The 21,867-nt window shown below is 47.0% G+C and overlaps 1 protein-coding gene across 3 annotated transcripts in view; it reads right to left on the bottom strand.

Moving 5' to 3' along the window:
• The window catches only part of ZSWIM5 (zinc finger SWIM-type containing 5), a 124,521-nt gene that overhangs the window by 33,533 nt on the left and 69,121 nt on the right, over nucleotides 1-21,867 (bottom strand). For 2 of the 3 annotated variants that reach the window (XM_081865482.1, XM_081865483.1), the window contains exon 2: nucleotides 2,382-2,738. In XM_081865482.1, coding sequence (XP_081721608.1) covers nucleotides 2,382-2,738 — 357 coding nt within the window. Of the gene's footprint in view, nucleotides 1-2,381; nucleotides 2,739-11,956; nucleotides 11,982-21,867 lie in introns of those variants that run through there. The other variant, XM_081865484.1, reaches the window with a different exon arrangement.

Genomic DNA, 21,867 nt, shown 5'->3' with positions numbered 1-21,867 from the left:
AGTACAGATTGTTCCTTGGGATTTACTCCCGACACCTTTCTCACAAATGAGTATAGCTGCAAGGCAGCAAAGGTTTAGGAACAGAGTTTTCCTTCTCCTAGCTCCTTTCCCTTTCCCTAACTTACCAAGGGTTTAAGACCCATTGGCTACCCTCATCTGGTTTAGGCAGCCAGTTGTAGCTGTTCCTGGGGTGTGGCTGCTGTTGCATGTTGACAGCTTCTAGGAGCTGAGTGGAGGGTGGGAACCAAAGGTGGATAAATTACTCCAGAAGGAGCATGACGTGTTCCCCCACCAGAGGTACCACCCCCTCATAACACCCCACACAACCCTATAGTAGGAATTGATACCTATTATAGATACAGGGGTTAAGTTTTTCTTTTTCACATACCCCTGAGCTGATAGGTGCACCTTCAAGAGCAAAGCCCTAGTCACTATATATAGTCCAAGAGTATCAAACCACAGAGCCTAGGGCTTGCCGATCAGAAGGTTGGCAGTTTGAATCCCCGCAACGGGGTGAGCTCCCGTTGCTCAGTCCCTGCTCCTGCCAACCTAGCAGTTCGAAAGCACGTCAGAATGCAAGTAGATAAATAGGTACTGCTCCAGCAGGAAGGTAAATGGCATTTCCGTGCACTGCTCTGGTTCGCCAGAAGTGGTTTAGTCATGCTGGCCACATGACCCGGAAGCTGGACGCCAGCTCCCTCGGCCAATAAAGTGAGATGGGTGCCGCAACCTCAGAATCAGCCACAACTGGACCTAATGGTCAGGGGTCCCTTTACCTTTACCTTTATCACAACACTAGAAGTACAGCTAACCAAGAAGATGTTGTTGTTGCCTAGCAATCAGTCAGAATGGCATGATCCTTTCTAAGGTAACTTGTGCTCTGGTTGCCTTTGTAGTTCTAAGGGAGTTTTCCACTGTGTAGTTGCTGTATATGCTCCTAGTATGGACTTGGCCTGAATTGCTCAGAAACACAAATCCCTGTTTATTTCTCCTCATACTATGTACTGTCTTTGTTCAGTTCATCGCATACAGTGTTATCAATTCGTTTTCTTTCTGGACTAAGACTGCACTACAGTAAGCTCACAACTTACGCAAGGGGTTACAATCTGGGGATCACACCTAAAGCCTAAATTGCGTATAGTCAAAACATGTTGGGTTCAATGGTGGGTGGGATTCCCAAAGTCTTTTTCTAGACACCCACCCCCTTTCAGCTTGTAAGGCTGAATGTGCACAGGTTAAATGCTGACTGTATTTAAGTGACTCTGCAACACTCAAGTCCTGCTTGTGGGATTCCCATAGGCATCTAAATGCCCACTATGGCGGGGGGAGGAGGGGAGGGAGCTGGACAAAATACTAGGCCTTGGATGTGATCTCAGCAGGGCTCTTCCTATGTTCTTAATGGGACAGGACTATATGCATTAAACAATACATTGTCATTCAGATTACAGTGTGCCACAAGCAGAGAATGGAAAGGTGTACCATGTCTGACACATAGAGGAAAATGAGAAAATCTGAAGACTTTCAGAAATACCAGCCAACCACACAAACAGAAAACAAATATTTCCTTATTGCAAAGCACAGCAGTGAGTTTCTAAGCATGAAAGGGAAAACTGAAAATAACTACTTGCCTATGCACATCCCAGAAACCCCACATATTCAAGAATAAAAGTTTCCTTATCCTTTTTAGTACTTGCCCTAACAAGCAATTGGGTATTTTATTTTATTTTAAAAAGCAGCCATTGCACACTTCTTCCCACCTCCAGCAAGCTAGCACTGACGTATCAGAATTATATGTACGTATGTTACTCTCAAATATCCAGGCCCATTTTATAACTACTGATTATTCCTCTCTCTCTCTCTCTCTCTCTCTCTCTCTCTCTCTCTCTCTCTCCTACATAACTTTTCATCTTCAGAGTATTTGATGGACATTAATTCACCCCTACATCTTAATTCCTCAAATCTCATCACACAAGCAGAGATATAGTGAGGATGAATGTTTAACTGGCAAGCTGTGGAAATGTATTATGTAAGTGACTTAAACAGACCAGACAGAAAGCAATGAGAGGCGAGGAGATCCAGGCCTCCATGATCTGCTCAGGTTGTGATTTCAGTGTCAACTCTCAATCAATATTTGCTTCAATACCCATTTCCAAGTAGGGAGTACAAAGCACACTGCAAACTACCAGTTTGGCTCTAATCACCAGTTCTTCCCTCATGAGTAGGGGAAAAATCACTGAAAGTATTTTGTATCGGAACATTAACAAGCATTGTATTTAACATCTCAGCTACACTTGCTTACCACTGAGCAAGAGTTATCTGTTGGCTGGGTTACATGCTGCTATGGGAATTTATCAAAGGCGATTTTCAACAGGCAGACTTACCATGCACTTGATTGATTTCAGAGTTGGAGGACAAGATTTCATCAGCCAATTTCTGGGCTGTCGGGAGCACTTCAGTGTGGTGGGCTGTGATCAAATACTGAACAAACTTTTGGAGCTGGTCTCTGTTCATTTGGAAAAGAGTCTCTGAGATAGGAAGACGGAGTTTGACCTGATCAGGCTTGCGAATTCTGTACAGTGAGAGTGCCACTACATGTGCACAGTAAAAAATGTCCTTGTTCCCACAACCACACGTCACAGAAGTTATTTTGCACCGGTCAAAGCTGATGGCTACCTTGTAGGTCATTTCTGCTTCTGCTGCAGTGGCAGGTTCTGTTACTGTGCCACTCAGGTGGAATCCTGGAAGGAGAACAAGAGAAGGATATTTAGCTTTGCAAAGGAGTGTTATCATAATAGCCCGCTAGCCTGCTCAGATTGTATAAATGCTAACAACAATGTGCCACAGCAACAAATTACATTTCCTTCATTCCAAAATGAGCATATATTTGAGACTCACTATTCTGCATGAAGATGTTCAGCTGAACAGAATGACCGCTCCCCACTTAAAACGGGGGGCGCCTTTTGCGTGGACGCGTGCAGCCCTGGATCTGGAGTGGCCCCATCAGCATAGGCTTTGCCTTCCCCCAGATGGGATACCTGGAGGTCCCCGCCTACCCCAGCGAGTTGTCCAATCCCACCTGGGGGAAGTGTTGCCAGGGAAACCAGGCCAGGTAAGGGGAGGGATTACCTGCCCACACAATAGAGGGTGGATCTTAATTGTTAATCCTCACTTGGCTCCAGAGCTTCTCCTGGAAGGACGTCGCTGGACTTCCTTGCTCCAAAAGGTAAGCCTGGGGCCTTTGGCCTCCCCCCCCCCCCGCGATTGGGTTCCAAGGGCTAGCGGGGGGGGTAATGGATTCCAGGATCCCCCTTTTTAAAAGGGGATCCTTTTCCCTAGGCGGGCCCTGATGCCCTGGGGTGCTGGGTGATGGCATGGGGCCCCCTCTGGCTGCCCCCCCATGCCTGCGGGGGCGTGTGGGCCGCGGGGGGGGGGAATGCCACACGCGGCCCCTTCCCCTTTCCCTGCCAGGCCTGGCGCCCCTGGGGTGTGGTGGGTGGTGGTGGAGGGGTCCCCGGCCACCCCCCAGGGCCTTTGTGGCCTCCAGGCGGCCTTTTTTAGGCCGCAGGGAGGCCTGCCGCGTTTTGGGGGCCTTACTAGGCCTCGGGGGGGCTCCGCGGCCTAATCGGGCCTTGGGCGGCCCCGGAACCTCCCCTGGGCGGTGGGGGCCTTCCTGCCGCCCCCGCGATTGCCGGGGGGGGCGCAGGCCGCGCCGTGTGGCCTCCCCCCGGCTCCAGAGGCCTAGCTGGGCCTCAGAGAGGCCTGGCTGGGCCTCGGGAGGCTCCGCGGCCTAATCGGGCCTTGGGCAGCCCCGGAGCCTCCCCTGGGCGGCGGGGGCCTTCCTGCCGCCCCCGCGATTGTGGGGGGGGGCGCAGGCCGCGCCGTGTGGCCTCCCCCCAGCTCCGGGGGCCTAGCTGGGCCTCAGAGAGGCCTGGCTGGGCCTCGGGAGGCTCCGCGGCCTAATCGGGCCTTGGGCAGCCCCGGAGCCTCCCCTGGGCGGCGGGGGCCTTCCTGCCACCCCCGCGATTGTGGGGGGGGCGCAGGCCGCGCCGTGTGGCCTCCCCCCAGCTCCGGGGGCCTAGCTGGGCCTCAGAGAGGCCTGGCTGGGCCTCGGGAGACTCTGAGGCCTAATCGGGCCTTGGGCAGCCCCGGGCCCTCCCCTGGGCGGCGGGGGCCTTCCTGCCGCCCCCGCGATTGCCGGGGGGGCGCAGGCCGCGCCGTGTGGCCTCCCCCCGGCTCCAGAGGCCTAGCTGGGCCTCAGAGAGGCCTGGCTGGGCCTCGGGAGGCTCCGCGGCCTAATCGGGCCTTGGGCGGCCCTGGAGCCTCCCCTGGGCGGCGGGGGCCTTCCTGCCGCCCCCGCGATTGTGGGGGGGGGCGCAGGCCGCGCCGTGTGGCCTCCCCCCGGCTCCGGGGGCCTAGCTGGGCCTCAGAGAGGCCTGGCTGGGCCTCGGGAGGCTCCGAGGCCTAATCGGGCCTTGGGCGGCTCCGGAGCCTCCCCCGGGCGTCGGGGGCCTTCCTGCCGCCCTCCGATCCTGCCTCCCCCGGCTGCAGAGGCCGCTGGCAACTCTGAACCTCCCCTGGGCAGCAGGGGGGATCTCTGCAGCCGGCGGGTTTACCCCCCCTGAGTCGGCCCCGGGGGACAGTGTGGGTCCCTGCTTGCCCCACCCCCCCTCAAACTGTGTGGCGGGGGGTGGAACCACATCACGGGGCCCTGCCAACCCACTGTAGGACTGGTCTCTGCTGGGGGCGTGCAGGGCCTGCTTGGGGGTGGCCACATGGCGGCGGCCATCCTGGATCTGGCCGCGTGGCAGCGGTCATGCCTCGGTGGTCCTCAGGCACACCTATAGCCTCATTAGGTACGTATTGGTTTTACATATCGCCACCATGACTTGCCAGCAGGTGCAGCGGACAGCAGGCATCGTGCTCATTATCGTCGAGGGGAGACCGCCAATGGACCTCAACCGAAATCTGTGCAGTAATTTCTAAACTATTGCTTGTTTTATTTTGCAGCCTTCAGTAGCGATTCCTGCTGTGACTCAGTTCTTGCCTTATGTCCTCCCCTCCCATTATCTGTACCATTACCTTTATCACTAGTGTGTTTTTGCAAATTGATAGCGGGCATTTCCTACCAATCATTGCCCCCCCCCTTGTTTTCCGGATTCCCTAGCATACCCCACTCTATCAGCCCCACACCATGCCGCCAAAGCGTCAGGCTGCTTCTCCTCCCCGCACCAGAAGGGGCACTGTAAGGGGCGCACCCACCAAGCCTGCCCAGAGACAGGCGACTGGACAGCGGAAGGCGCGTCCGACCAGGGAGGAGCAGGCCAAGCCCAGAAAGACCGCGCCCAAGAGGGCAGCGGCACCTAGAGGGCCTTCTGGGTCCATAAGCCCACTAGCCTTGGCAAGCCACGCCAGCAAGGGGTCGGCCGCCAAGCCGAGACGTACAGAGAGCTCCTCCTCTACCCGCTCCTCCCTTAGTAGCAGTCTCTCGCACTCGGCGCGTGGTGACAGTAGGGATAGGACCATTGCCCGGCTGAGGCGCCGTCTTGAGCGGCGGGATTCGCGCAGAGGGCGCTCTGTGTCACCTCACAGACGCAGGCGAGGACGCAGTAACAGCTCCGCTGACCGCCGTGCTCAGGAAGGGGGATCACGCTCATCATCCGCATCCACCTGGCGCAGAGGTAGGTCCCCCCGTTCCAGCTCCTCAGACAGGTACAAGAGTGACAAGAGCCCTGAGTCGCGCAGATCGCGTCATCGCGGGAGGAAGCACCACAAGTCCAGGAGGAGGGGCCACAAGTCCAAGAGGGACTCGTCTGGATCATCTAGTTCCTCAGGTAGGTCCAGCTCCACTGATAGTGAACAGGGGGGGAGCATCAAAGGCTATTGGGTTACAGGCCCCGACGCCCCAGGGCTGCCGCACTGGGTCTGGCGGCGCCGCAACCGGAGGCACAGGCGTGAACATGGTGCTATCGCGCCTTGCGGGGAGGAGGGCATTGACTCCAGAGGTAGAATTAGGAAATCCAACCACAAAAGAACCGACCAGCCCCCAGGCATTCGCCTGCGCGAGAAGTTGCGGGAACGCATCCTTAATGGGGAGTTCGTGGATTTGTTTGATCTGCTATCCCCTGCCGCTTCGACAGCCCTAAAATCTAAATCCGCCGAGCAGAGGAAAAAAGATAAAAAAGTGAGTGTTGAGCGTACCTTTCGTAATTGGCTCACTGCATACACCACTTACATGGGTATTATAGTCGCTAGTTACCCTGACAGGGGTTGGCACCTGACCAACTACCTACTCATCATCCTAAAGGCTGAAGCCATGTCTGGGGGGGAGGCGGCACTCGCCTATGACCAGGCATTCAGGGAACGGGCGGCAGTGGACGACACAGTTAGATGGGATATCAAAGATGATGACGTGTGGTCTGAGTTGGTGTCGCCGCTCTTCAAGAAAGGGCCCGACAATGTGAAGCAGTCCAAATATCAATCCAAGGCCCCCAAGAGATCTTGCTGGGAGTATAACAACGGCTCCTGCTTCAGAGAAAAATGTCGCTTTGCTCATGAATGCGAGCGCTGTAGTGGATCTCACCCCACCATGAAATGTTCTCGGGGGAAGAAGCTTTTTCGAGGTTCCCGCGGATCAGGCGCAGGCGCATCTCAAGACAAAAGAGAGGCCGGAGCCTCTTCAGGCTCCTCTGGCGCTCAGCAAAGCAAAAACAATGCCCGCAAATAGTGCTCTCCTTTCCCTAGCCCCCTCACCCATATCCCTATCAGCAATGCTGCCTTTGTTACACCAGTACCCCAATAAAGAGGCAGCAAAATACATTGAGGAGGGCTTTAAGGAAGGCTTCCGCATCCCAGTGGTAGGCACCCCCTCATGCACCAATCCCCCCAACCAAAAGTCTGTCCGAGATATGCCACACATTGCCGAGAAGAAGATTACCAAAGAACGCTTGCTGGGGCGAGTGGCAGGTCCCTTCACAGAACCTCCATTTCCTAGCCTCATAGTGTCTCCACTAGGTATTGTACCTAAGAAGGCCCCATGCGAGTTTCGATTAATACATAACCTTTCTTACCCAAAGGGTGGGTCAGTAAATGACGCCATTCCCCAAGAACAATGCTCACCTCAACTTTGCATGCAGGGTTATCTCGCCCGGTCGCGCCTTTTGCGCACGCCTAGCCCGTCTCACGGCTGGTGGTGTTGCCCCCCATCACCACATCAGGGTCACCCACACCATAAGGGAAGACCTCAAAATATGGCTAACCTTCCTGGAAAGTTACAATGGGGTGTCCTTCTGGCAAGATTGGCTGCTGCCTAAGGAACAGCTACAGGTGCACTCTGACGCCTCTGGTCGCTTTGGCTTCGGCGTCTACTTCAGGGGTCACTGGTGCGCGCAGCCTTGGCCGACATCTTGGCATGAGGAGGGCATTACACGTGATTTAACTTTCCTTGAGTTCTTCCCAATCCTAGTGGCTCTCCGTGTTTGGGGGCACCTCCTCAAGGACACCAGGGTGTGCTTCTGGTCGGACAACCAGGCGGTGGTAAGAATCATTGCGAAGCAATCCGCAAAATCCAACAGGGTAATTCGCGTGCTCCGTCTCTTCGTGCTGGAATGTCTGAAAAGTAACATCTCCTTTTCTGCGCGGTTCATCCCGGGCCTCAATAACGACATCGCAGATGCCCTGTCTCGATTTCAGATGGAGCGCTTTCGCGACCTAGCACCCGAGGCCGATCAACTCCCAGAAGCCTTTCCGGAGGACCTCTGGGAAATTGGACGGGAGAAGTGACAGCAGGAGTTCTGAGCGCCCTTGCACCATCAACGCTGCGGTCCTACACCAGAGCATGGTCCCAATTCGAGGGGTTCAGAGATAAGTTTGGCTTACGTCGCAGGCGTACAGCTAAGGAGTCTGATGTTCTAAAATATCTGGTTCACCTAAAGCGTAGGGGCATGGCCCTTAAAACCATCAGCCTGCACAAGGCCGCTATCTCCTACTTAAGCAACTGTTTTTGGCTCCCAGACCCCTGTAACACTTTCCACGTAAGGAAGCTTATTGCAGGGTGGCGTCGCTCCCACCCGCCCATTCCAGATAAAAAGTTCTGCACTCTTTGACCAGCTCAGAATAATCCCAAACTGAACTAACAGCAGTACCCAACCATATGTAAAAGATTGAATTTGCTTTTGAAATAGCTGGGCTGGCATAAAACTAATTCCAGATTGTCTTAAAACTCTTAAGCCACAACCAAACTTGGAGGAGCTGTTTTATTATTAGTTCCGGGAGTAGTTAAAGGGCAAGGATGAATCCTGCAAAGCATCTCTCACACTCCATTGCTTCATGTTATTTATACTGCCCAAATGAGGAGGGGTTGGCTGCAACCTGAAGTTTCCTTCTTCATCTGATGGAAGAGTGATTTTAATATCATGCTGAATCTTGCTCATTTTCTCTGCCAGAAAACATGATGTAGTATATCTTGGCAAATGCAAGCTTTTCAAAATCAGCTGAACACCAGATACTCATGCAAAATACAACACATGATACCAAATCTGGTTTGAAAGGACATTAATTGCTTTTGAATAAAATTTCAACATGTGTCTATTAAACATCAATCTGTATTTCTTCGCTTTAAGGAATAAAAAATGAGCAATGCTTCACTAAAAAGTAGGATGCAAAACCTAGAGCAGAATTCTGCACAATATTGGCAATAGACAATATTGTACAACTGTTTAGTAGCCAACATTCATTCCTATGATACAAAAATGCTGAATTCAATTGCCCCAACCTCGAAACATATCTCAAATGGAATAGAAAATGGGAAAGAGCACTCTTCTTCTGAGTCAACTAGGAAAATTCCATGAAACTACCAAAGAGTAGAAACAAGTCTCACCAATTCTATATAGTTCGAAGTAAATGAATAAAAACATTAATTCCTTATTTTGCCATGATACAACAGTGGGTAGGAAAGGGAACAAATGAATTTTAACAAATACAAAAGTAGTATCACACTGCATTAAAATATTTACATTTTTAAAGTCTCCCATTTCAAGACCTCAATCAATAGGAACAACACTCTAGAAAATGTTTCAATTCCTTCATTTATTCTACTTGAAAGCACAACCCAATTTCTGGGTGCACTCTAAGACCCTAAAAGTGGGTCACACTAGGCTTTTAGCACAGGGCAACAGTGGTTGTGATCTACATCATAAGGAAATTGGATTCAGTACCATGTGACAATCTTTAACTTCTTCCTTTTCAATAACTAGCTTTATTTGTCAAGGCAAGCAAGAGCAAGAACAATATTCACTGAGCTCTTAAAAGTCTTCAGTTGTTACCTTATCTGCAGAAAATCAGTAAGGAAGAGCCATCGTACTTCACTCCTGGCTGGATTGCCACCATTCAGAGGCTGGATTACCAGCTGTTAGGGAAGCTTTGCTAGTAGATTTCCTACATCAACAGGAGGTTGGGATAGATTATCTTTGATATCCCCTTCTAACTGAGATGGTCAGTGGAAATCCACAAAACAGGGTAATATCTTCCAAACAACAACATCAACAACAAAGCCCCATTGAAAGCCAGAGTGTGGTAAGCCATGAAGCTCACTGGGCATCCTTAGGTCAGTCACTGCCTCTCAGCCTACCCTACCTCACAGGGTTGTTGTGGGGTTTAAATGAGGAGGTGGAGAACCATATATACCACCTTGAACTTATTGAAGAAAAAGTATGATATAAATGCAATAAATAATATATAACCGAAAACAGTTTCTAAAATGTGCACCTGCACAAAACAGTAGTTCTCATCGCATATCTTTGGCTTTGGATGAAAATAGTAAGCTAAAAGATCAGCTGCTTTTCCTAAAATCAAAATAGGACTGGTCAAATGGTTTTATAGGAAATCCATGTGTCCAGATTCTTAATAGACAGCTTCAACCACAGTATTATTTTCCCCCTCACTGATGCTCTTTTATTGCTTATACCGCTGGAAAGTTTCTAGGAATGTATTTCAAACACAAACTCACACTAGAGGAAACTGAAAGATAGCAAAAGAAGAGAAAAATGATTAAACCACGTTAACTGCATGAATCCCTTGTGTGTTTGCCAACCCTTATAAGGTTTCTGAAACAAATTCTACCAGAGGTTTTTAATCAACAGCATCAAAACCATCTATATGCTGCTATTCTCTTTCAAGCGGTGCCAAAACCCACATCCAGATCTGATTAAGTATTGAGAGGTTTCTTTCACTTTAAGAACTGGATTTTAAAAATTGGCCTTGTAAACGACCATAAAGGGCTGTATTACTTGGATTGATCTAAAGGCCAGAAATATGCCCCCCCCCCCAAAAAAAATTGACCATTCAAAACTTGTCTGATAAACATATCCACTCTCCTCATATAATTAGTTTAAAATAAATCTGAGGCAACTCTCAGGCTGTGTACAATTATTTATATGGAACAGCGGGAGCTACTTCCTCCTGTACCACCACACACTGACACGGTGTGCAGAGGGCAATTATGGCTCTATGTAAATTGCTTCCAAGAATATGAAAAGCTATAATCCACACACAGCCCCCAACCTTCCCCTCTCTCTCTCTCTCTCTCTCTCTCTCTCTCTCTCTCTTTCGGTTATTATTATGCTGTGTGATTTCATCAAAAGCAAGCAGGAACAAAGAGCAAAAGTGTGCAAAAGTATTTGGGTATCCCAATTGTTTTGCTACGTGTTTTGCACCCTGAGCATAAGGATTGTCTGTCAAGAAGGGTAACAAACCCAAAGGAACCCTGTTTGCTCAATGAAGAACCTTCCCCACATCTATGCAAACAGACTTATTCTCCAGCCTGCCTCTCTCTCTCTTACCGTAAAACGGTATTCTGCACTCACAACTGCACCAGAAATAAATGCAGTTCCATGAGCCACCAAAAATACTGCTGTAGTGAAAGGAAAGCTGAGGATGCACATTTCAAACTTAGAACCACAGTGCTTCTGAATCACCCTATCTGTGCAAGGATACAAGTGTCTCATTTACCCATTACTCTCTCCCACTCTGAACCAATAGGGTCCCAATGAACATTCACCACATTCGCCTGCACTGAAAGCAAGAAACAGTAAGTGATATAAACCTCCTATGCAAACTGCTCTGTAAACATCTATTTGTGTATTTATTATTTGCCTTCCCTCCAAGGAGATCCAGGTGACATACACAGTCACCCTTTTTAGGCTCACCACAACATTATGAGGTGGGTTAGGCTGAGAGATGACCACTTGTCTAAGATCACCCAGTGAACTGGTGCCATCCAGATACTGTTGGGACTCCCAACTCCCTGGGCATGGCTGGCTTAAATGCCCAAGAAGCAGACTGGAGGGAAGCCATGGAGACATCTCCTCTCTGGTAGACTCCCAAAGCCGTGTCCCCAAGCTCACCCATGAAAGGCTGCCACCACAGGCGAGCCCCAGCAGACAGTGTGGCCAGTAAAGGAGGAAGTGATGTCATCTCCCAGCTGTACCAAAGCTAGAGGGGCGCCCACAACTGTAGGCTGCATTGGACCACAATTGCCGCCTCCCCGCAGCTAGCAGGTAAGCGGCCATTGTAAATCTACTCTGGATCTCCTAACAATTCTCAGCATCCTTAACAAACTAGTTTCCATGATTCTTTGTTTAATATGATGTAATACTGCTTTAAAAGTATACGGCAGATGGTGCCTTAGACTAATGGGAACATTTAATTTCTGCTTTGCCTGAATTAATCAGTTCATGATCACATTAATATTACTTCAACTTAGCAAACCCTCTATTTCACCCATATACAGAATTCTTCACCACAGCGAGAACAATTACTGCTCTATTAGGATTACGGTCTATGAGTACTATAAGGCCTGTTACATGCTGGAAAATCTAATTCTGTACACTGTATGATAAACACTATGGCTTAGTTCAGATGATCCCCCATGGTTTAGGATGCAATTCCTATAAACACTTACCTGAAAGCATAGCTGAACTCAGCCAGATTTATTTTTCAGGACATCTGCATAGGACTGTGCTGTTGAGAATTTATTACAGCTTTGTGTGCTTCTCTCTTCCTCTACTGTCATGTGCTTCCATTTCCAGGTTGTTGAAACCATGGTTTGCCACAATGTCGGAATCAGGCAACTATGGTTAGCACTAGCTTCCAGTTCACAGTTTAGATATTAATGCTAACCATTGTTTGCTTGGTTTTGTATGCCATTGCAAACTATAGTGTCAGCAATCCAGAAATGGGGGATAGAATAAACACGCAAGGGGAAGAAAATGTGTAAGAGAAAGTGTACAAGCCTGCTGCACATTTCCAGCCCCCCCCCCATCCCCTGTGGTCATCTGTATTTGCCCAAATGTGACTTTCTGATCTGCATACTCAATCTCTGAAGAATTAGTAAGGTAGACCCAGAAGCCAACTGAACAGCACAATTTTTATCATTTGCTTTCAGGTATCAAGAAACAACCCTAGAGTCATATTACATTTAGCCAAAATTTCTATCCTGGTCCAATTTTGATGACAGCTGAAAACAGTCTAAGGGAAAGAGGACATAGCTCACATCCTACATATTTGTATCAAATAAGCCATAAATATATCTGGAGTCTGCCAAGTTTATCTAGTGTTTAGCTTTAAATCAAGTGTCAGTTTAATTTCTAGCTGTCATGACAGCACATCTATTAAAGATTAACTAGGGAAAAAACATATGCAAAATATTTATCAAAAGCTTAGCCAGAGATTAAACACTGTTCTGGAAAAAAAACAAGTTTGAGTAGTCGTTTTATTTGGAGTCTTTACATCAGCACTTGGAATGTCTTTGGCTGGCTGGCCAGCCACACCAAGCTTGCCCTTGAAAGCTAACAGTAAGCACTAGTAAACCCCAGTACAAAACTGGGAAGCAAACTCTTACTGTACAGGACAACATCTCATAAGAATAGTCAGGCTGCCACCCTGGAAGTGGGAATCTCATGGCAGGGTGAGACAAGTCTATTGGAAGAGAAATAGCACACACTCATTCACTACAGAGAGATACAGAAAATTACTGTACTGAAGCAATGAGAACTAGGTGTGATGTGCAGTGGTACCTCGGGTTAGAGACGCTTCAGGTTACAGACGCTTCAGATTACCCAGAAATAGTACCTCGGGTTAAGCTAAAGTGGTACCTCAGGTTAAGAACAGTTTCAGGTTAAGAACGGACCTCCAGAACGAATTAAGTTCTTAACCCAAGGTACCACTGTAGTGGATAACATGTTGAACTTCAACCTGGGTTCAGTTCCACAAAACTCTTTCCTTTAGTTATTTACGTGGAGGAAATTACCATTTGAACTTTTTTGGGTGGAGAAGGAATAACTTCACATTGCTTGGACTGCATTCCAAGTTCTCCCACACTCCTTCCCCCCTAATGTTTTAAATTTAGATTTTAAGCACCTTAGGGCATCGTCAGTCTCTTATTTGTGTTATTGTATGCTTTGTGATGGTGCTATATAAATAACAAACAACTTTTCAGCTTTGGGAAAGCAAGTAGTTCTGGGCTAACTCTCTGCTTCAGCATGCTGCACCTTCATTGTTTTTGATGCACCACTCATTTAGCATAGAGCAGGGCAGGAAGTGCTCAGTGGTTGCTTAGCAACTGATTGACATCTTCCACAAGCAGTGCAGGACCTTTCCCTTGAGACAGCTTTTAGTGGCAAAGAGCAACCCAATACAGAAGCAGTGTTCTAATATATACTAGGCTTCATTCATTTCATTAAAAATGGTTATTTTCACACGTTTATGAGTATACCTGTACTGAACCTTTAGAAGGAAGCAGGCTATAGTCCAAATAAATAACACACAAATACACAACCTGCTGAACAACAAATAATTTCTTGGCACATTTACTTTATTTTCTATTCTATTCTATAGTCCTATTCTTGGCTGCCAGTATTGTAATGACTTTATACAAAGCTTGGTATGGGCAGTGTCCAGTGTTGTTGCCATCTCTCAAAAAGATTACTGCAGAACTGGAAGGGATGCCCAAAAGGGAATCCAAAATCATCAGAAGGGGAGCAATTCCCCTGTGAGGAAAGGTATCAGTGCTTAGGTCATTTTTCATTTTAAAAAGGACAGAATAAAGGAAGTAGTTCTTCACATAGCACATAGTTAAACTATGGAATTTGCTACCACAGTATGTGGTGATGCCCACCGACTTAGAGGACTTTAAATCAATTCAAGGAAAACATAAGACGAATCAGCTCAAAGGCCTATCCAGCCCAGTTCTGACAGCGGCCAACTAGATGGCCTGTGGGAAGCTGAAAAGCAGGGAGAGAAACCCTATCCTACTGTTATTGACTGCTATTCAGAGGCATGCTGCCTCCAATTCTGGAGGTGGTTCACAGCCATCATTTCCAGTGGCCACTGACAGTTTTCTCCTCCATAGATTTGTCTAACCCCCTTTTATGTAACCTAAACTGCTGGTGCATGAGACGTAATTCAGCTTTACCAGAATGTGATTCAGGTCATACCTAGGAAATAAAACGGCCAAGCAATTGCACTGATTCTCCTTCATTCCTGTTTCATAGTAATCCTGTCTCAAACACAGGAACCAAGCTTCGTCCCTGGAAATAACACTCTGGGCTCAAAGTGGAACAGTTGACTTAGTTCTGAAGTGTACTAGTTGAACTGGGTGCTCATATGAGAAGTGGTTTAACATAGAAACTTGGATGGAATAATTTGATCTAAGAAGCCTTGTTTACAATCAACAATATGCACTCTGAACACTATATCACTGGCTTTTCTGACAGAGACCTTTTAATCTATAATAATTTTCCAAAGCATGTGCCTACACAGCAAACAAGATCCTCATCCTTTCATTCACACATAAGTATATTTTAATATTTTCCCTAAATAATTCATTAATCTCCACAACTGGTGAACTAGAATAGCTGAAGCAGCCATCCTGAGAACCCTGTGCCTTTTGCAATTATTACCTAAGATTTCCCCCCTGTTGTAGATTACAGTTGCTCCAGAATTTGAACATTTTCACATGATTTCTGCAAAACCTTCAAGCAGCTACTCCAGTGATATGACTTGGGAGCTGACCATAGCTGGGAATTGCTCTCTAAGTCCTTCTGCAATGTTTCCACTGTCACAAAATATTTCAATATCCACCAAGTCTAGTACTTATAGAGTAATTCCAAAATCTATGATCAGGGCACATTTCTGCAACCAAATCTATTTAACATAGCTGTCACATATCATTTTCTTATTTGAGAAGTGAGGAAGTGTGATGGCAAAGAGTTTCCTCATTCAAAGCCCACCAGAATCACAAACTCATTACCTAGTCCTAGTCTCAAGCAAGCCACTGTTCTTTCAGCCATCTTTGATGTGGGGATTAAAAGGTAAAGGGACCCCTGACCATTAGGTCCAGTCGTGACCGACTCAGGGTTTGCGGCACTCATCTCGCTTTATTGGCTGAGGAGCCAGTGTACAGCTTCCGGGTCACGTGGCCAGCATGACCACTTCTGGTGAACCAGAGCAGCTCAAGGAAATTCTGTTTTTACCTTCCCGCCGGAGCGGTACCTATTTATCTACTTATCTACTTTGACGGAGCGGTACCTATTTATCTACTTATCTACTTTGACGTGTTTTCGAACTGCTAGGTTGGCAGGAGCAGGGACTGAGTAACGGGAGCTCACCCTGTCGCAGGGATTCGAACCGCCGACCTTCTGATTGGCAAGTCCTAGGCTCTGTGGTTTAACCCACAGCGCCACCCACATCCCAATGTGAGGATAGTACAGGCTTATTTAACAGGGTTCTAATAAAAACCCCTGAAATAATGCATGTAAATAACTTTGAACACTTGAAATAATTCTGTATGAGCATTAAACTTTGGGAACTTTGGTGAAGAAGCAAGGGTATTAACTTCAAAAAGAGTGGTGGTCATAGAAACTGCTTGCTGCTCACAGGATTAGTGTTTTTCTGTAACAAGGGAGAAGTGCTGCATACATTTTGTTCCCAGGAGACATTGCTAATACAGTACATCTTTGCACACTGCCAGCCAGGTGCAGCTGCTCAGTAGCCAGTCAGCTTTCTGCTTCTCTCCATCACTCTTCGCTAGCACAATATCTTACTAAGCATGTTCAGCCTTCAGTTCTGAAACACCCACATCTAATCAGACTACCCCAATTTCAACTGTGTTGTCTGCTGCATAGCAGCCTGCTGTCCGATTATAGAGTTGCCTGAGACCAAGGATATGCAATGGTGATGAATGGCTAAGATCACATGGCTCTTCCTGAACCGCTTGTCTTTTCATAAACATTTCCCTCACCTTAAACACATCACCCTTTCAAAGGCCAAAGTGAAGGCCAATCATGGGGCATCATGAACTAGTTGGAGAATGGCTTGCCTGTGGTGGAGACGATTCCCTCAGGGTGAAAAACATACCCAATGTCTTATCCCTTAGGCAAGCAAATAATAATAATAATAATTTATTATTTATACCCCACCCATCTGGCTGGAAGCTGCCACTCTGGGCGGCTTCCAACAAAACACTAAAATACAATATTTGAATAAATTCAAATATGTTGAAAAGGAGCAAACAGATAAGGCAGCAACTGACAGGGCTGGGCAGATGTGCACAAGTTCCCAGTACAAGTCACAAAACAGGATTACCCAGGCCAAAATCGTGCTATGATTTCAGAATCCCTCATTGGAAGAGTAGAGGAAAACGATACCAGATTCTATCTCTTCAGAACACACACATGCACAGATGGACCCCACACCTCAAGGAAAGTAATAATAATAATAATAATAATAATAATAATAATAATAATAATAATAAAATTTATTTATATCCCGCCCTCCCCGGCCAAAGCCGTGCTCAGGGCGGCTAACAACAATCAAATAATCAAACATTTTAAAAACATTTCATTATAAAAATTAATTAAAATCAAATTGGTGGCAACCGTTAAGCAAAATTCTGTGCAGGTTGCCAGAGGAGGGAGTCAGGCTGCGCCCTAACCAAAGGCCTGGTGGAACAGCTCTGTCTTGCAGGCCCTGTGGAAAGATGTCAGGTCCCGTAGGGCCCTAGTCTCTTGTGACAGAGCGTTCCACCAGATTGGAGCCACAGCCGAGAAAGCCCTGGCTCTAGTTGAGGCCAGCCTAACCTCTCTGTGGCCTGGGACCTTCAAGATGTTTTTATTTGAAGACCGTAGGTTCCTTTGTGGGGCATACCAGGAGAAGCGGTCCCGTAGGTACGAGGGTCCTAGGCCATATAGGGCTTTAAAGGTTAAAACCAGCACCTTAAACCTAGCTTGGGAAACAAAACATTTGTTGTTTTCCTAAGAAGAAGTCTTATCCAGCACCAACTAACAGTTGTCACACTGTCAGTTACATATGCCACACCAATCGTCACATTTCCAAAGCTAATAAATTTTTAATTGCTAGTTGTGAACTCAGGACTGTCAATATAGGGTGTAATATGTACACACACAAACAAACCCACATTCAAAGCTATCTGTTTGCTGGCGCAGTAGGGAATGGAGGTAAGCAAACACTTTCTAGCAAATAGATCAATTGCTCCAGCCAGCTGAAACTGACAATTGCTCTATCCCTGACCTTGCATTTGGAAAGAAGATGGGCTCATGAACTCATTTCCACATGACAATGCTCCAGCAAAGTGATTTGCTTGCCTGTGAGAATAGTGGAGAGTTCTTCTCAGTCCTGTCTTCTCAGGCTCAATTGAAAGCAGCTCAGTGATGGCCTTTTGTGCTATAAGTGCAAGAAAGACTCCACTGAAGATGTGTGCAATTAAACCCACTTTGCTTGCTGCTCTTTTGATTCACAGAGACTCCCTGGGCAGGTGTTGCCACACACAATGGAGAAAGAAAACCTAATCTTTCCAGCAAAATGTACCACCCTTTGTCGTCCCCCTACCTCATACCCCACCAAAACAAATAAAAAAACCCACAGATGGGAAAGTAAACATATTTTATTGTAATTTCTCTTTTGTAGACAGACAGACAGACAGACAGACAGACACACACACACACACACACACACACACACACAGAGTGATTACTGTGATCGCTATTTTAAAAAAGAATATGGCTGCTATCAATATACATGTTTTCTTGCAAAAAGCAACTTCTTTCTATGACTAATGGATGGTGTATGCTGAGCAGCAGCATCCAAGGAAGACCTTATTGTGTGGGTCCCTCTCTTTGGCGAGAGGAGGATGCTTTTCTGCAGGAAGAATGCTGACATAGCAGAAATAGAAGGACTTCATTAACTTTGCACATTTTCTTTCCTGCTCCCCCTCCTTATTATTTATTACCAACACACAATCCTGAATTCTGCCTTAATGAATAAGGCCACAATAAACAAAGCATCTGGCTTGTGAGCAAAGCCTAATAACCAGGAATCTAAGCAAAAATGAAACTGTAGCTTTGCCAGAAAAGCATCAGAACACAACCATGCAGCCTGCACAGAAACATACAGATGAGCCAAAGGGAGGAGCAAACACCTATGTCTGCAGGTTAAGGTGAACTGTTGTGATCCTGGTGGAGAGAAATGCAGGCAACTGCTTTAAAATGAGAGGCTGTAAGTAGGCTTGTTTGTATTAGAGGTCGCCATAAACTTCTCTGAGCAGCTGAATAAGCTGCAGGGACATTCTCTTTGCCATCTGCTCCTTTCCCAGAACACCTCCTGCAAATCAAGAGTCAGTCTGCTGGTTTCTATTCCTGTTAACCTCTAATCACCCACAAGGGCCCTTCCTTGCTTTGCTCTTTATCTGCGCCAGCTAATGCGTGAAGTGGCCTTCGCTTCCCATCTGTTCCAGCATTAGTAGAGTTAAAGAACAATGCAGCTTGCTCGTTTCAAGCATTCACTTACACAGATGCCCTGGTATTAACTCAATTTTCCACTGTTTGCAACTACTATCCATACAGGATTTGGAATGTTTGCTTATTTCAAAGCCAAAAAATAAAACTTTCTCCTATTTGCTTGGTGCTTTCTTACTGCATGTCAGTAACACAAATCAAACTCTCCCAATCCCCCATGCCCATCTGATTCAAATTATTAGAAATACAGAATTTATTAACGCATGTTCTTTTAAGCAGGCCTAGGGTGTCTCCTTTTTCCCCAGTCAGGACCCAAGGCATTAGTCAACACATCCACTACTAGGCTGTCATTCCTTAGACAAATGGATTTTTAATCTGCCCATGCATGCCTGAATTAGTAGGCACTACATGCAAGGTTGCTCAAAATAAAATTGGAAATGGAAATGAAACCTTGGCATTAATCAATCCCAAATAGTCTGACTTCACTAGCAGTGTCAGCTATATCTATATATCTATCTGTAGTAGACCAGTTTTAGAATGAGGCGAGTTTGTTCTGAAATTCGCATATCATCAACACCCGTGTTCATCAGCAGTCAGCATAGTTGACTATAGCAAGTTGCTTGTGAACTACAACATCAGCTCGCTGTCGTCTCTTCCAAAAAAATGAAAAGCTTTGGAAATGGCAAAAACTGATCAATAAACTGACTGGTGCTCGTAAGAGTTCAGCCCCACCATACCTCAAACCTAAGAGCCCCCTCAGGGTCCTCCATGCTGCCAATGTCTGAGAAACCACTGGAGCGGGGCATTCCTGCCCCAGGATTAGAGATCCCCATACCAGCAGCCTGAGTTCCTGGCCTGCTCTCATAACAGCCCCCCTGCCCCATCTTTCTCGGGGTCAGAGGAGAAGTGGGGGTGGCAAGCCAAGCAGGAACATCACAGGTGCCACCATATTGCTAGGGTAGCTGTATGTGAGGCTACTAGGCCTAAAAGGGAAGTGAATGGAAGCACCTGCTTAGATCAGGGCCTGAGAGCCCAGAAAGGTTAGAGCCTCCAGCTCCTCTATAAGCTTCACTGCTGAAGTAACAGCTCATATCCAAGCTGCAGCCAGTGGCGGAGCAAGGAGGGTGCGGTGGGTGTGGTTTGCCCCGGGTGTCATCCCTGAGGGGGGTGACATCGCTGCCCCGCCCCTGGGATGCTCACCACGGGCAGCACCCCCTGGGATGCAAGCCCTGCCCTCGCGGGCGGCTAGCCCCTGGGTGCACAGCATGTGCACTGCTCCAGGTGCCAGAGCAGCTAGCTCCACCTCTGGCTGCAGCCTTGACCTGGGAAAATGGACAATGCTGTATTAAGGAGAAATGAATCTGTTTCTTCTGTTTTGCCAATAGATGTGGTCATCTTTTGTTAACTGTCAGAATGGACATTCTGATTTCATTGTATTAAACTGCAGCTTGTTTTATTAAATTTGTTTTTAAAAATAAATCCACAATTCATTAACTAACATTTTCAACTCTAAAATGATAGTTAACATGGAGGTTCCCCCCCCCCCATGCAATACACATTGTACTATCAAGTTGCCTTATAAAATACAAATAAGCTGAATGCTGAAACACAGCTCCTAACAGCCTGACTCATAAAATCAGCACACACCAAACTCTTACTAGAACCCTTTTGCGTCTCTCAAACACCAAGCTTAATGGGGAAGGAGGGATTTCAGATGTACATCCAGTAGTCAAGTTCTTCCAGTTACATAAATAATATCCGCTGACACTGCAGTCCAACACATGGTATGCAAATACACCAAAGTAATTAAACGGTTTATTTTGTTTCAGCTATTGCAGGGAGCCAAGAACATTTCAGATCTCCTTGAGCTGTTCCAAAGATCTGCAGAGGTACCGCCTAGCATCAGCATCCCTGCCTGAATAAGAATTGAGTTATGTCTGCTTAATCCTGTTAATCGGTCATAGTCTCCTTGTACCCATTGTCTGTCTCCTGGTTTGCGTTCTTCCCCGCCAACCGCCCCCCCCCCAAAAAAAAACACTTCAGTGCATGGAAACGTCCTTTGCTGTCTGCATTCCCAATCTCAGTGATGACCTGCTTTTCCGTGAGACAGCTTCCCTACCACATCTGTAAGTTTTCCAGGCCTTTTGTTCTCTTTGGGTACATCCAGACTCCAGGCAGCAGAACAGGCTTATTGATTGCCTCTAGCCAGAACAGCTTCTTGGTGACAGCTTGGTTAGTAAGGCGTAAAATGAGGGGTTTTGTCCTGATATGCATATGGCTAGACATGTAAATGGAAAACTAGTATTAAAAACCACTATTAAGTAAATATGCTGCTGTTTAAAAAATCCTACAGCTGTTCTTGTGAAAATCGCAATAGTCCAGCCCGTGAATGCCTCACTCCCCTTTTCAAGAAACTACGAAGGAGGCATTTTATAGGTTATTGTTACCACTCAAAACAAGATGGAAAGCACAGAGAAAATGTTGCTCAGCCTTATGTGCAGCTGGATTCTGCAATATAAAATATATATTCACACACAGAGCAAGTCTGAAATCTGCCATTACCCCAAACAATGGGTGGCCAATAGGTACTTCATGGGGAAGGAATAATGTGCCCATTATGATTGAATAAACACTGTGGTCTAAACCACTGACCCTCTTGGGCTTGCTGATCGAAAGGTCGGTGTTTCGAATCTGCACGACACGGTGAGCTCTGGTTCCTCTGTCTCAGCTTCTGTCAACCTAGCAGTTTGAAAGCATACCAGTACAAGTAAATAAATAGGTACCACTGTGGTGGGAAGGTAAGCAGCATTTCTGTGCACTCCAGCTTCCATCATGATGTCCCACTGCACCAGAAGCAATTTAGTCATGCTGGCCACATGACCCAGAAAGCTGTCTATGGACAAACGCCGGCTCCCTCAGCCTGAAGCAAGATGACCGCTGCATCCCATTGGCTGCTTCTAAACTTAACATGTGATGTAGGCAACTATTTGACACAGTTGCCACTAGGTAAGTACACATGTCTCTTACTACCTTTCACTTCCAACTAGTTCTTAAGGACACA

This window comes from Podarcis erhardii, assembly GCF_964252035.2.
Source record: "Podarcis erhardii genome assembly, chromosome: 6".
Lineage (NCBI taxonomy): Eukaryota > Metazoa > Chordata > Lepidosauria > Squamata > Lacertidae > Podarcis > Podarcis erhardii.
This window is presented reverse-complemented; position numbering and strand designations above follow the sequence as displayed.